General features: G+C 54.1%; 1 protein-coding gene and 2 non-coding genes across 3 annotated transcripts in view; 1 reads left to right on the plus strand and 2 right to left on the minus strand.

The window, feature by feature from the left end:
• The window catches only part of VAC14 (VAC14 component of PIKFYVE complex), a 49,418-nt gene that overhangs the window by 478 nt on the left and 33,897 nt on the right, over positions 1-15,043 (plus strand). The window contains exons 2-8 of the mRNA XM_037516094.1: positions 10,731-10,881; positions 11,183-11,350; positions 12,102-12,164; positions 12,687-12,794; positions 13,292-13,401; positions 13,635-13,741; positions 14,634-14,768. Of these exons, the coding sequence (XP_037371991.1) occupies positions 10,731-10,881; positions 11,183-11,350; positions 12,102-12,164; positions 12,687-12,794; positions 13,292-13,401; positions 13,635-13,741; positions 14,634-14,768 (842 nt within the window). The remainder of the gene's footprint in view (positions 1-10,730; positions 10,882-11,182; positions 11,351-12,101; positions 12,165-12,686; positions 12,795-13,291; positions 13,402-13,634; positions 13,742-14,633; positions 14,769-15,043) is intronic.
• Positions 7,840-7,910, minus strand: TRNAG-GCC (transfer RNA glycine (anticodon GCC)). The gene has a single exon. It is a non-coding gene; the product is annotated as a tRNA-Gly (tRNA).
• Positions 8,418-8,488, minus strand: TRNAG-GCC (transfer RNA glycine (anticodon GCC)). The gene has a single exon. It is a non-coding gene; the product is annotated as a tRNA-Gly (tRNA).

Genomic DNA, 15,043 nt, shown 5'->3' on the forward strand with positions numbered 1-15,043 from the left:
CAGTGTTGCTTTCCCAGGTTTCAGGCCCGCTAGCGCAGTGCTGAAGAGCAGGAGGGCTGGAATCACGTCTGGGAGTTCCACCCCGCTTTGCTCTCCACTGACTGTGAGACTTGGGCCAAGTCCTTTTACCTCCTGGTACCCCACCATGCTTTGGTCTCCACTGACTGTGAGACTTGGGCCAAGTCCTTTTACCTCCTGGTGCCCCAAAGGGCTGCCCTGAGAATGAAGCGACGTACCTTATGGGTAGTGCTTAGCACAGCGCCTGGCAACGGTGCGCCCTCCGTGTGGTCGCCTTCAAAACCCAACAATTCACACAGAGTGACTTGTGATGAGAGAAAGGTAGATGTGAGAGGTGCTGGTGCGGCTGAACTGCCTCCTTTCTCACCTGCTTCTTAGAAATAAAAGGGGCTGGTAGGTGGCTGAGTGGAGAAATCAGGTCCCAAACCTCAAGATCTCAAGGCTCAGAGGGTTGTTTTATCTCTGTCATATCACCATTCCCTCCACGTTGAAGTAGGAATAGTTTGACCTTTCTTGCTTCTTGCTAGACTGTATTGTAAATATGTGTAACCATGATCTGACATTTTGCTTTATTTCCCATTGTCCTCAATACGGCATTTAAAGTGTTTATTAGAATTTTTTTGCTATTATTTACATTTACACCTTTTTTCCAGGCAAATCTTAATGATAGAATCAGGTGTGTGGGTGATTTCAGAAGAGTGGAAAGAAGCAGGCTTTGAAACTAAAAGTTAGGAAATATGCCCTGTCCAAGAGGGCATCCCCTGGCCAGTTGTGGCTATTTCAATTACTAAGATTAAATTTAAAAATTAAATTCCAGTTGCACTACTAATATTTCAAGTGTTTAATAGCTACATGTGGCAGTTGGCTATCCAATTGGGCGGTATAGATTATAAAACATATCCATCACTGCACAGTGCTCTGTTGGACAGCTCTAATCTCGTCCACCATGTGACTCTCATTCTTTGACCTTGAACAAATTCCTTAACTCACAACTTCTTAACCTGAGCACTGTTGACATTTGGGGACAGATAATTCTTGTTTGTGGTGGGCTGACCTGTGCATTGTAAGGTTTTTAGCAGCCTCCCTGGTCTCTACCCATTAGATGCCAGTAGCACCCCATCAGCTATAACAACCAAAAGTGTCCCCAGACATTGCCAGATGTCCCCTTGAGCTACAAAATCACCCCTGTTGAGAATGGCTGTGTTAACTGTATTGAAAGATATGCGCTTTGCTAACAGGACCCTCCCTTTCAGCTCTAACACTCAGTCTATTCAAAACCACTACTTTCTTGACTTCTTTTTGTGTGCTGCTTCTTGTTTATCCCGATTCTTGCTAGTGCTACTATGCTTTATCACCATCTACTTGACCCAAGATGATATACAGACCTTGCTCCATATCTATGGGTTTTATTGGCTTTGAAGCTACTCTGACATCCAGTTTTATCCATCACCTACTCTGCTTCTCAGAAATATCTCATTGCTTCATAACTTGAGTCACCTACTGGATCCTGAGTAGAGATACTCATCTCAGCATTATTGTTGCTTCTGGCACAACCTGTGTAAGTGTTCTCACTGCTGGCTTTTCCGTTGGGGCTTTTTCTTTACTGGGGCTCGTTTTGTCTTCATCAATGTCCTAGATTTCTAGAATTCAGAGACATCCACTAGGGCTTTCACTGCACTGCAGAGACCCTATTTTATTTATCCCTAGCACTTAGCATAGCGTCTGGCAGCATTTGGCAGTTGGTGCCAGAAGGAATGAAGGACCATACATTTCTGGTGGGCAAACAACAGCAAATTCTAAGGACTTGGCTACTCAGAATTGGTGTGTAGACCAGCAGCCTCAGGATCACTTGGGAGCTTGTTAGAATGAGACTCTCGGGCACCCCCAGACCTGTGGGTCGGAATCTGCATTCCCATTCACTTTGTGGGTGATTCTTGTGCAGTTTACAATTTGAGAAGCACTGACATAGAAGACCTTATAGTTTCTAGCCTTCTTTAGCCATATTGCAAATGAGGAGTGCCCAGTTTGGTATGATCCTCAGAATATATATTTCACAAATCGTGGAGGGACAGAGTTATCTATGTTTCACCAGTGAAGTTTCTGGTGTCTCTTTTTATAAGGACATGGTCTACAGGATCCAAGGCCAGTATAGCCCCATTTAACCTTAGGTTACTAAACTAACCCTACCTCCAGATACAGCCACAGTTGCAATTAGGACTTCAACTGGGAATTTGGGGTAAGGCTAAAGGGACACAATTCAGTCCATAACAGTAGTTATTATAAAAACAAAGTGGCCACGTGTAAAGCACTGTCTGCCTGATTCTGGGGGAGGAGGGTAGAGCAGCTTCCCTTTGTTGGCCGCTGTGCACCCCTCATCTCAGTCCTTTTGCTTGACTGTCCTATCAGCCAGGTGGCAGTGCCCCATTTCACAGATGAAGAACAGGCTCCTTGAGGTTAAGTAATCCCCCAAGTTTCCCAGCAAGAATCTGGGTACAAAAGCCATTGTCACCCATCTCAAAGGGCTTCCCCAATGAATGGTTTCTCTACCAGAAAGGGGACATATATTTAGTAAAAGAAATTTCACACTTGAACATCCTCATGGGTTTTGTTGTTTGTTTTTTTTTTTTTAAGATTTATTTATTTATTTATACAAGCACAGGTACAGTCAGAAGCGCGGGAGGGTGGGAGAATTCACCAGAGACAGCGAGGAACAGAGCAGGCAGACTGACGAAGCACACTGCTGACGGGAGCAGCGGGCACGGCAGGAGAGGTCTGTCGTGCCACGTGGGATCCTCGCTGGCGTCTGGGGATCGAACCAGCACTGCAGAGGCTGCAGGCAGCTTCGTAGCCCAGTACTCAACCGCTATGCCACCAGGGGAGGTCCCTTCATGGTTGTTTTCACTGCCATGTTGGTTTTCCAGAGTCGTCTGCTCTGGTGACTACCTGTGGTGTTCCAGTGAGGAGTTCAAACCTCTAATAAATTTGGGGAAATGCCTCACCTTGAGGCCAGCCTCTCAGACACTGCCTTGCAGAGGTGGATGCTGGACTCAACTGAGGGGCCCCAGGACTCTCGAGGCTCAGGGCCTGTGGAGTGAGGTGGCCGGAGCCTGATGGCTGGTACATATCGCCTACACACGCTCATGGGGCACTTTCACCCCACAGCCAGGGCAGTGTGTCTGCAGTTTTCTAAAGGACGAGGTACTTTTTCAGCTGAGGTTTTAGAATCTTTCAGGTTTTGTGGACTCTCTGTTCAGGGGTGGAGTCGTGGATCCATCCTGATGTAACATACAAGGCTCTCCTCTCTGGGAGAGTCTGATGGGGTAGCTGGAGGCAGTGTGCCAGCAGACATGCTCATCCATGGTGTCTCTTTTTATAAGGACACCATGCTGGGGTGGCAGGACCCTGCCTTGGGGTGGGGGAGGGTTCGCTGTCTCTGCAAGCTGGGAGAGAAGCTGTACTTCATGGTAACCAGGGGTGAGCTCGTGCCAAGTCTCCAGCATCTCAGAACTTGCAGTTCCAAAGTTAGCAAATGGTGGTGCCCGGGCCATGTGCCCCGAGAACATTGAAACCCAAGGGATCAACTGAATTCCTGAATCATTTGCCCTTGCCTGCTGAGGTGGGAGATAGGGGTGGGGGGTGCCCCCAGAGCTCTGTGATAGGAGAAGATTGGAACTGTTGCATCTGACCTGGCTCTTCGGAGCCTACACCTCTGTGGAGAGACTCCGTCTATGACCAAGCGGCATGATGCAGTTTTTGGAGGAAGGGTCCGCATTCTGGACAGCTCTGCTTTTTATTAGCGGTGGGACCCTCAGCAATGACTGGATCCGCAGGTCACAGGCGGGCCATCAGGCCTGTGTCCTGCCGGCAGACCTGTTTGGTTTGGCCTGGATCACAGGTGTTTTAAATTGAGACTTGTCACAGTGAAACTCAGTTTCCAGATTCTCTGAGGGAATTGGAAGATGTGGCTCGGGCAGCAGATCAGGGGACCAAGGGCCACCTCTCCCACTTCCAGGCCAGGACATAGCTCCCCAGTTTGCTATCTGTGTCAGCAAGTTCCCCCAGCCTCTCTTACTACTCTGGCCTTGTCATTTGTATTTCCTGCTCGACCCCTGTAAGCACATAAGTTTGCGACCTCTGGGCTAACTCTCTGTGTCTCAGTTTCCTCATCTTAAAAAATAATGCCCCTTGAAAGCATTACGCTAGGTAGAAACTGGTCACAAGAGGCCGTGTGTGGTCTGCTTCTGTCTCTGAAGTGTCTGGAATGGGCAGATGTACAGGGCCAAAGAATGGCCTGGAGCTTGGGGAGGGGCTAGGGCAAAGTAGGGCGCGGCTGCTAATAGGTGCAGGGCTGCTTTGAGGGCTGGCAGAGTGTTCTGAACTTGATCATGGTGCTCGTTACACAACTTCATGAACATACTAACAACCCTGAAATGTGCACGTTATAAGCAAGCTTATGGCATGTGAATTTTATCTCAATTTAAAAATAATAAGAATGCCTGTCAAGCTGTGTGACAGTGTGAGGGAGGCACCTGCTGGCTGGAACATTGGGATGAGACCAAAGAAGATAATAAATGTGTCATGCTGACTCCCAGTGGGCTGCAACAGGGTGCAGGTGTGATGTGTGAAGAGGGGATAATGTCACACGTCAGGGTTTCAGAAAAATCCACATTTGGCTTCTGTGTCTGCAATAATCTAAGTTGTGTGACCTTGTGTGGGTTTAAAACAAAGTCTCTGAGCTTCAGTTTCCCCCATCTGTAAAGTGGGTATGATAGCACCTGCTCTGTCCCTTATTAGAAGGATTAAAGTAGGAAACGCGTGTCAGTCAGCCAGTGTGTGGCCTGGGCATCTGGCATGTGCTCAGCTATAGTTGCCTCCTCCTGCCTTCAGAGCAGAGCAGCTAGAGGCTTCGCTGCAGGACAGGCACCCAGCCCCTGGTGCCCCAGGGGGTGGCAGAGCAGCGCCCCCGGGCCGTCTGGAGGCTCTGCCGTGAGGGGGGGTGTGTGGAGAAAGCTGTGTTTCACTGGGGGCCGCAGTTCTGCACCAGGGAAGTGCCCTCTGTGACTGTGTGGATGCTGTCTGCAGACTTAGGGCGAGAGGAGCCGGGGTGCAGCTGAAAGGGTGTGGGCTTTGTAGATGTCTGGGTTCAGATCCCCTGAGACCTTGGGAAAGGCAGTGGGTTCCCCCGACGCTCGGTTTCTTGGGAGACGAGAGCCTAACTACCACAGAACCGCCCTGAAAGGCTGTGTGTCAGGCGGGGCTCAGACGCAACAGTGCGTGTCAGCCCACGGGTCCGGCTGTGTCACCGAGACCTCGGCCCCGTCCCCCTCTGGCTGGTGACTATTCCAAACACCCCCTGCCCTGTGGGGGCCCTGCCCGTGGCTGTGGCCCTGGCCCCGCACTGGGGTTTGTGAGCAGTTGGCCCTCTGGGGAAGGGGTAGCTGCATCCAGCAGCACCTCTGACCAGCTGCTGAGCAGGGCGCTTCCTCAGCCAGGCCTCTTCAGCACAGGGGAGAGGAAGCCGGGCAGAAGCAGAGTCTCTCTCGGGTACATGGCACAGGAATACCGGCGACCTCTACGTCCCAGGCACTTGTGATCGTGAGAGTTTCCTGGCCAAATATTAAACTTCAAAACTAGTTTGGCTTCAGCCCCCCACCCCCATCTGTGGCTCACAGCCTGTAGATGAAAGTGGAGACAGTGTGGTCTTCTGAAGAGAGACTGAGCCTGGAACTGGGGACCCCGATTTAACTTATCTGAGTTTGTTCCCTCTGTAGTGGCTCTTTTCTCTCTGCATGCCCCTGGGGCCTATTCACTGGCGCTATTTGGGGCAACCTGGACAGGGGGTTTCAGCAGCCACCCACTTCAGGTCACCTCCTGGCATCGGCGTCTTCCCTAGCCACCGCCCACAGCTCTGGTACCTGCCCTTCCCGCTGCATTATGGGATCCTGCTTGTACTTTGCTCCTACCGACTCGAGTGATAACACTGAGGACTCGGGACCACCCAAGTACCACCCAGGTTAAGCCCACTGGCCGGGTTTAGATAAGCAGGCCCTCCCTGGTCACCAGCAGGCGGTGCAGGTTTGCCCCTGTTTGCCCTACAGCTTGTGCTGCGCTCCAGCCCTGCCCCCGCAGGTGGATCCTGAGTCCCACAGGCCCTGTGCTCGGCAGGGGCTGCAGAGGTAGACGTGTACGCGGGAGAGGCAATCAAGTTGGCCGCAGGGAGGCGGTCCCAAGTCCTTCCGTCTTCAACGAGGAGTGGCCACTTCCTGGGGTGGCCAGGGACAGTGGGGCGGGTGGGATTGCTGGAGGCTGTAGAGCTGCTCTCTACACGAGCGCAGACACGAGCGGAATGAGCCAGGCCCGGTCAGAAGGCGATCTGGCTGCACTGGAGGGTTGGCGGGTGGGGGGAGGAGGGGAAGACAGTTGGGCAGTGAGACGGGGCGCTGGACTTGCCCTGTTTTGATCGCCCCCACTGCCAGCTAAGGACCCGTGGGACAGACTCTTCCTACTGCGACCCAATGCCCGCTGGGTTCCCTGTGGTGAGAACAAGTTCTCAGGACTTCCCCTCCGGAGGGAACCTGTGTTTGTCATCGCGGGCCTTGTTTTCTTGGCCAGGAGGAATATTCTACCCCTGAGAGCGGGGGTACAGGCAGTGGGCTTGGACAGGCCATCTGAGCACAGAGCCTCAGGGCGTGGGCAGGCCATCATTTTCACAGTGGCCTGGGAAGCCCTGGGAAGAACCCGGTAGGATTCAGGGTTGGTCCATTCAGAAGAGTGAAGGAGGAAGGGGGTGCTGGGCCAGCAAAGTGGGTGCCAAACCCAGAGACACCCCCCATTCCTAGCTCCTCCCTTCAGGTCACCCTGTTACGCCCGCGAGCTGGCACTGGCCATCAGCACCCCATTCCTCATTCTTCCCCCCGCACAGGGCTCTCCCCGCCCTTGGCTGCCGTCTGCGCTGGCTCCTTCGCCGAGCTTTCAGCACCTGGCCGGAGGCGGGGAGCCGCCGCGCCCCGTCACCCTCCTCTCCTCTCCCCTGTCCTTTGCTTCTGCCAAGCCAGATGCCTCTCTTCTCCCTCTTAGGCCTCCTTCCTGCTCTTCCCTGTCTGAGCTACCTCGGCCTGAGCAGCTCCAGAAGGACCCTCTCCTCAACTTCGGGCCCCTCAGGTGCCACCCTCAGGAAGCCACACCTAATTCCCTCCCCTCCAGAGATGCTGCTCAAGCCTTTTCTTGCAGCCGCACCTCCCCTTGCATTCTTCTCATCACATTTTCTTCTCTGCTTTGCAGGAAAGTCCTTGACTACTTGCTTGTTTCCTCTACCCCATCCCAACCGGACAGAAAGCCCCTCCAGGGCAGGGAACACGTCCCTTGTGCTGGCTCTCCCACGAGGAAGCGTGCCCTTCCCAGCTGCCTGGGGACCATTAGTGACCTGCATCAAAGAGACAGCGAGGCCTGGCTGCTGGCAGCTCGGAATCTGGCTCCCGCGCTGAGGCTGCAGGTGTGCTCAGGCCCACTCTCGGTGCCGCCCTGACTTGCACCAAGCAGACACGCAGATTGCCTTCCCCAGAGTGCTGTCAGCCGCCAGAGCCCCAGGCAGCGTGGGAGGCATAGCTGTCTTCTATGGCTTTGCTGCATCCCTGCGTCCTGGACCCCTCAGGAACCAAGAGACACGGGTTCTAGATCTTTGTGGAATTTAGGAAACAGTACATCAGTGTAAAACATAAGCTCGAAATGAGTCATTCTCAGTTCTCAGACTGTTTTCATAAGTTTTTTAGGCTGTGTGAAATCTCACATTCGCTCTTTTTAGGACCAAAAGTGTCAGCTCTGTGCATTGGCCGGGAATCGAACCCGGGCCTCCCGCGTGGCAGGCGAGAATTCTACCACTGAACCACCAATGCTCCAGCTGTCAGCAGCTGTGTGAGCGCCTCCCTTTCACCCTGGTCTGTCTGCTGAATCACAGACTATAAGGCCAGGCTCAGATGCTGCCACATCAGCACAGCCACATAGGCTCCAGAGCAAGGGGCGGGGTGGGGGGAGGCGGGTTGTAGTTGAATTGCCTTCAAGTCTTTCCTTCTCTGTAGCAAATACATGTTGAAACTGGGTGCATTTCTCCTTTCTGATGTCTGGGTTCTCCCTTTCCAGGTTCATATGTGTGTGGAGCTATTTTACAGTTCTCAGGTTTCATCCCAGCTTCCTGCTGGAGATTGGCCAAGGCTGAGGGGGTCCAGCAGGAGCTCCTTCCTAAGCCAGGAGTCCTAGGTCCCATAGCCAGTAGTGCTTCTCCCAGAGAACCCAGCTCCCGTGCTCACTGAGCCCGGAAGTTCAGGCTTGCTGCAGGCCGGGCGTGGTTCCTTCGGCAGGATCTCTGGGAGGACTGGCAAAGGATCAGACAAAAAGAGCAGCTCTGCATTGGCCGGGAATCGAACCCGGGCCTCCCGCGTGGCAGGCGAGAATTCTACCACTGAACCACCAATGCTCCAGCTGTTTCTTGCTGCATCTGCAAGGCTTTTCTCATGGGTCTGTATCCGCTGCTGCTTGAGGAGGAGCTGCAGCAGATGGGCCTCACCTGACTGGTTGGTCCAGTTTGGAAGACCGGACAGGCTGTAAAACCCTTTTGACTGGGCTTTGCTACGCTGTGTGGGGAGTTGGGGCCTACAAAACTGGGGTGGAGCTCCATCCAGAGGCCCTTGATTCATCCATAGCTCTCAGTCCCCCGGTGTGGGCTTGGTGGAATCACCCCCTATAAAGATCAAAGGATGCAGCCCCTCACAGGCCATTTGTGCAGCCTTTCCTGGAACACCAGTCCCCTCAAGCCCTGGAGCCAGGCCTGTTTGGTTCACCTTTGTACGCACCCTGCCAGGCACATAAAGGTGCGCCATGCCACTTGCTGTGTTCAGTCTCTGCCAAACCCTGTCCAACCCTCTTGGGGATAACATTTTTTGCAAGAGCAGTCACCACCTCCAGGGACAGCGCCCCCTTTTTTTTTTAAACAACTCTGGTCACTAGCAGGTTCCTGAGACTTGGCTGGAATAGGATGGACTCCTTGATGCTGTCCTTAACACCCTTCAAGCCAACCTGAGGCCCCTGTTTATGCAGTGGGCAGAGTAGACCTGCACGGTCCACGTAGAGCCACTGCAGGGAGTCTGGGTGGCTACTTGGAAATGTCCGTAATCTCTAGCTCACCCTGTCCACCGTCGGCTGCTACTCTGGTATCAGTCCCCAGCGCCTGGATGATGGCGTGGCCTCCCCTCCCCTTCTGTCTCCTAACTGCTTGATGCACTTGGTTACCACGCTCTTCAAAAAACAAAGGAAACATCCCCGTTCCCCATGATGCAACCCATTCTCAGAATTCTGAGGGGCTCTGATGGCCGCAGCGGCCGGTGCTGGTTAACTCTCTACCACCATCATGTTTCCCGGGACCCACACCAACGTGGCTATTTCGCCCTCATTGCCTTTGCTCACACATTTTCTCCTGCCCAAAATGTCTCCTCTCCTCTCCTGCCTCCTTCAAGGTCAGGCTCAAATCCCACTTCTGGGAAGACACCCCTGACACCCAGGCCATGGCTCCACATCAGTTTTCTGGGCCTCGGACCACCGTTCCCCCAGGTGAGGCTTGTAACTGCAGAGACACTGTGAGCTCCTAATGGGCACAGGGTCTCAGCTTCGGTGTCCACTGGGCTCAAAACAGAGCAGGCCCCTGGCAGAACCAGGCCTCCCTCTGCTCTCCTCTGCTCCAGTCAGGTCTGCCCTGGGAGCATCCTTCAGGGAGACCCCAGGTGTGAGCACTTTCACAGATATGAAAGTGGCCTCCCTCAGCTTTACTCCCCAGAGCGAAACCACCCTTGTTACATGGGCTCCCGATCAGCTCTTCTGTTTAGTGTGAAGCAGCCCCTTCCCGCCCTCTCCTGCTGGCTCAGCCACATCTCAGGCCCTCCTTCCTCACCTGGACAGCTGCAGTTCTCCTCTGGGGTTTTTCTTGACATCAGTCTCCTGTCATACACCCCCCTGCCCTGGCCCAGCCTCTCCAGGCTGCCCCCAGAGGCACCTGATTAAAACATAGACCCGAGCACATCCCCTCACTGTGTCCAGCCATTCGTTCCGTGCACAGACTCTTCGTCCTCCCTTGATGCACGGTCTCCCCAGGGCTCTTTGGGCCAGACTCTTCCCTCTGCCCGAGATGCCCTAGGAAATGCCTGGTAATGTTTTTAAGTTCTGACTCAAATGGCAGCTCCCTGTCGGCCCGAGCAGATTAGCATGTGGTGTTCTTCTCACTTCTGTGGTGTCACTGCACCTTGTCACTACCCTTGCGTATTTGTGTGTGGGTCTTGCCTGTCAGACTGGAGCCCTGGAAATAATGACACAGAGAGAACCCCTTGGGTTACCTTAATGAAGGTGGGCTGGCTTGAATAAAGGCGGCTGATGAACAGAAAATGTGTTGCAGCTTTTGTCCCCTGCACAACCTCTATTTCCATCATCTCAGATTCCCAGAAGCAAGATAGCTTCCTTATTCCCTCGTATGCAAAGGGAAACTGAGAGCTGGAATAGGGGAACAGTCGTGACCTATCCGCAGCAGAACTGGGAAGGTCCTAGCTCAGATCCCTGACTCCCAGTTCTTCTTTCTGAACACCTCATCTCCCTCATCCCAGCCCCAAGCCCGGGAGCCACAGGCCTGCAACCCGATGCCGCGGCCCTGCAGCCTCTCTCTCTCCTTTCTCCAGGCTGGTCCGGGAGTTCGTGGCCCAGAACAACACAATGCAAATCAAGCATGTGATCCAGACCCTGTCTCAGGAGTTCGCTCTATCTCAGCACCCCCACAGCCGGAAAGGGGGCCTCATCGGCCTGGCCGCCTGCTCCATCGCGCTGGGCAAGGTGGGCCTTTCTCCCAGAGAGACAGACACCCGCTATGGCCTTGACTCTCCACCGAGACCCTGGAGGGCATCGCAGACCTGTGTTTGATTTCTGTTCTCTCCACTAAGGCCAGCGAGGCTGGCTTTGTGGCCCAGCAGCCTGGTGCCTCAGCCTAGCCCTGTGCTGGGAGGCTGACTTGCAAAGGGCCATGGAGCACAGACTTCACACAGAGGCCCGACTGAGCATCTCAAAGGGGGCTGGGGCTAGGGCACTGGGGTTGGATCCATTTAGAGCAGCTTCTCCTCCTCCCACCCCATGGCAGGACTCAGGGCTGTACCTGAAGGAGTTGATTGAGCCAGTGCTGACCTGCTTCAACGACACAGACAGCCGGCTACGCTACTACGCCTGTGAAGCCCTCTACAACATCGTCAAGGTGGCCCGCGGCGCTGTGCTGCCCCACTTCAACGTGCTATTTGACGGCCTGAGTAAGGTAACTACTCCTCCCAGCTGGGCTGGGCTCACCCTATCCACCAAACTTGACCTTCGGAACCTGGAATGCTTGGATCGCTTTTCCTAGCTGCAACTGGAGCAGATAAGCACGTGGCTGCAAGGAGCACCTGTTGTCTATTGAATCTAATAATTTTCTGAATGGGCTTGTGTGTATGCTTGTTTTTTTTCCTATTTCGCTAGTAATTTATTTTTGTTGCATTTTACAAAGTATTCATCCACCACAAATTTGGAGGAAAAAAACCGAGGTTGCAAAGTACCTACCTCCCAAGTGGGCCACCACCATGGTGACTCCACAGTATGTCTCCCCCGTGAGGAGCACGGAGCTTGTCAGCTCTAGAGAGAGCTCTGCCTAGAAAGGCCCCCTGGGACCTCCTCTGGGCCTTATGGAATCCCCTGGAGCTCTGCTGACCCTACTGTCAAGAATACCAGCCTTGAGGCTGCCTGGTTCCCTCCTCCAGGAGTGGAGAGAAGACCAGCATTTTGAGGCCAGAAACCCTGAGATCCTGTCTGTATAACTGGTCACCGAGGTCCCAAAACAGACGGGGAAGTTGCTGCTCTCAATTCCTTAGCCGGGCTCCATGTGACCCCATCCACCTCCCCTACTCTTTGCTTTAGTCTCTAAATGAGGTGCCCACTCTGTGTCCAGACTATGCCAAGGCCCAGGCCAAGCATTTCCGGTAGTCTCCCTGCCATAGGTAATGCACGTGTTTCTACTTCTATGTCCCCTGCAGTTGGCTGCGGACCCAGACCCCAATGTGAAGAGCGGATCTGAGCTCCTAGACCGCCTCTTAAAGGTATTCGTGCTTTGTCCTCACTTTGCTGATTCACACCTCTTTTTTCTGGGCAGCTTATAAATTCTGTTGTCAGAGATTTTTTAACTTGCATACAGTAAAGTTTGCTCTTTGGTGTCTAGTGGGAGGCAAGTGTATAGAGTCACGTCACCAATGCAATCAAAATGCAGGCCCTTCTCTCCCCGCAGCACCCTGTCGTGTTAGCCCCGCTTCCACACGCAGCCCCCAAACACAGGGAGTGGCTCTGCTCGGTGCCATGGGATGTTACCAGCCACACCACACATGTAGCCTTTTATTATATGATGAGCGCTCTGGGCTTTGGCTCCTGCTTTCAGCCCTTCATTCTGGCTTGTCCTTTGGCCTGAGAGAGCCTGGCTGCTGCCGGGACCTCTCCTAGCTGCCTTGGGATCTCCATCATCCTCGGTAGATGCCTGAGCCGGGAGCCAGCCCTGGGCCAGTAACTTGACCAGATCAGGCAGCCCCTGGCCCCCGGCTCACAGCAGCTCCCGTGCCTTTGACCCACAGGACATCGTGACAGAGAGCAGCAAGTTTGACCTGGTGGGCTTCATCCCCTTATTGCGGGAGAGGATCTACTCCAACAACCAGTATGCCCGGCAGTTCATCATCTCCTGGGTAAGGGCCAGCCCCCGGTGCTCTTTCTCTACCTGGAGGGGGCCGCGGGTCTAGTGTGGTTTCTCCGGCTCTCCCTGCCGCTTCCTCTGACTGCAAGGAAGCCTCATTGTTATCCCTCTAATAGCCAGTGGCAGATAACACAAACACATTTATCCAGCTTTGCCCCATATGTTTGCCCCTGAGAAGGATTCGGCTCTTCTTCCTCATCCCAGGAAACTCCTGACTCCTCTTCGTGCCCATAGTGTTCCTTCCAGCAGAGCCGCCTCTAGCTCCTCCGTCCTTTACCAGGCCTCTCCCTTTCCTCCAGGCACCTGAACCTCCTGGAGTTAAATTTCCATTTCCCTGCACATTCAACAAAATAACAACTGCCCGCCACCCTCCCCCTATGGGGAGTGTCCCTCTGGGCTGCCTTGGCAGGCCCCTTCTCTCTGGCCTGTCCCCAAAGACTGAGGATCCTCTAGCTGATTTCTCAAGACCGATTTCTTCCCCTGGGTCAGATCCTGGTTCTGGAGTCTGTGCCAGACATTAACCTGCTGGATTACCTGCCGGAGATCCTGGATGGACTTTTCCAGATCCTGGGCGATAATGGCAAAGAGATTCGGAAAATGTGAGTCGGAGGCAGTGGGCCCCCCAACCCAGCACATGGGCAGCAGCAGGAGATAACTCTTTTCTTCCTGGCTCATGTGCTTCCTGCTTGAGGAACTGGGCGCTCACCAGCCCCAGCCTCTGGCGGAGTCCCTATGACAAGCAGCCCCCTCGGGAGCACCCCAGCAGGGATGGGCTCAGGTGGAGGCTCCCACCACCTGAATGGCAGGTGCTGTTCCCTGCTCTCATCCATAGGTGTGAAGTGGTCCTTGGAGAATTCCTGAAAGAAATCAAGAAGAACCCGTCTAGTGTGAAGTTTGCTGAGATGGCCAACATCCTGGTGATCCACTGCCAGACCACAGGTTAGTGTGTGGCCCTGCAGCCCCACCATCTCTGGCTCAGAAGCCCCTTTGTCTCTCACCTTCTCCGAGAGAGTGCTGGTAGAGTGTGAGCCAGGGTGACAGTGGCTCCTGGAGCACTGGGGGGCAGATCTTGCAAGAGATCCAGGTAGCCCTTTCTCCTAGCCTGGCCCTGGAGGGGTGTGAGCTCTAGAGACCTTGCTGGTAGGTCTGGCACTAGCCCTGTGAGTCAAAACACTTAGAGGTTGGGGCCGTGTACCTGTTAGTTTCTGTTGAGTGTCTGACCACCATCCAATTGCTTAACACAACAGTCATTTATTATTAGTCTCTGGTCAGCTGGTTGCTGACCTGGGCTGGGTGTGATCACACACCCACAGTGAACATAGGATGAGCTCAGGCTGGATGATCTAGGATGGCCTCGCCCAAATCTAGCAGATGGCCAGTCGTCGCCTAGTCCATGTGTTACATCGTCCAGCAGGCTAGCCGGAGTGCATTCATAGGCATTAGCAAGGTTCCAGGAGACAAAGGAGAAGTGAGCAAGGCCTCTTGAATGAGGCATGCCATCCCATGCCACCTGCTGTTGGCCAAAGTAGCAGGCCACCCCAGAGCCAAGGCGTTGGGAAACAAACTGCACCCACTTAATGAGGGGCACTGCCAAGTTCCATAACATGGACACCGGGGTGGGTGGAGAATCCTGGCTGCTCTTACAGTCTGTTCTGTTCCAGCCTGGTAACATAGAAGCCAAAAGCAAGAGTGAGGAAACATGGGGGGACCTAGAAGCATTGCAAGCCCGTGGGTCACCCTGGTCTTCCAGTCGCATCCCGTGGGCCTGGTCAGTGGGAGGGAGTCTGGCTATTCGTGCTCACACTCCTAGAGCCCGCCATGCCTCTTCCAGATGATCTGATCCAGCTGACAGCCATGTGCTGGATGCGGGAGTTCATCCAGCTGGCCGGCCGGGTGATGCTGCCCTATTCTTCTGGGATCCTGACCGCCGTCTTGCCCTGCCTGGCTTATGATGACCGCAAGAAAAGTATCCTTCACTCTGGAGAGAGGAAGTAAGAGCAACCCCAAAAGAGGCTGTGAAGGTTCAGGACCCTGAAGTAGGGAATGGGGCTCCCTTAGAATCCATGCCCCGGCGCCTCGGGCAGGAGGCAGAGCTGAGCAAGGACAGGGGGATCCCTGCAGGGTCCACCAGGACCCAGAGCTCCCGCTGCTGTCCCCAACCTCACTTAAGATCTGGAGCAGCTCCTGGGTCCCGTACTCCAACCCTCTGAACGCACATGCTGAGCCGTGGTGGGGAAATCC

Source organism: Talpa occidentalis, unplaced genomic scaffold (genome assembly GCF_014898055.3).
Source record: "Talpa occidentalis isolate TD23 unplaced genomic scaffold, MPIMG_talOcc4v2.1 talOcc4.17, whole genome shotgun sequence".
Classification (NCBI taxonomy): domain Eukaryota; kingdom Metazoa; phylum Chordata; class Mammalia; order Eulipotyphla; family Talpidae; genus Talpa; species Talpa occidentalis.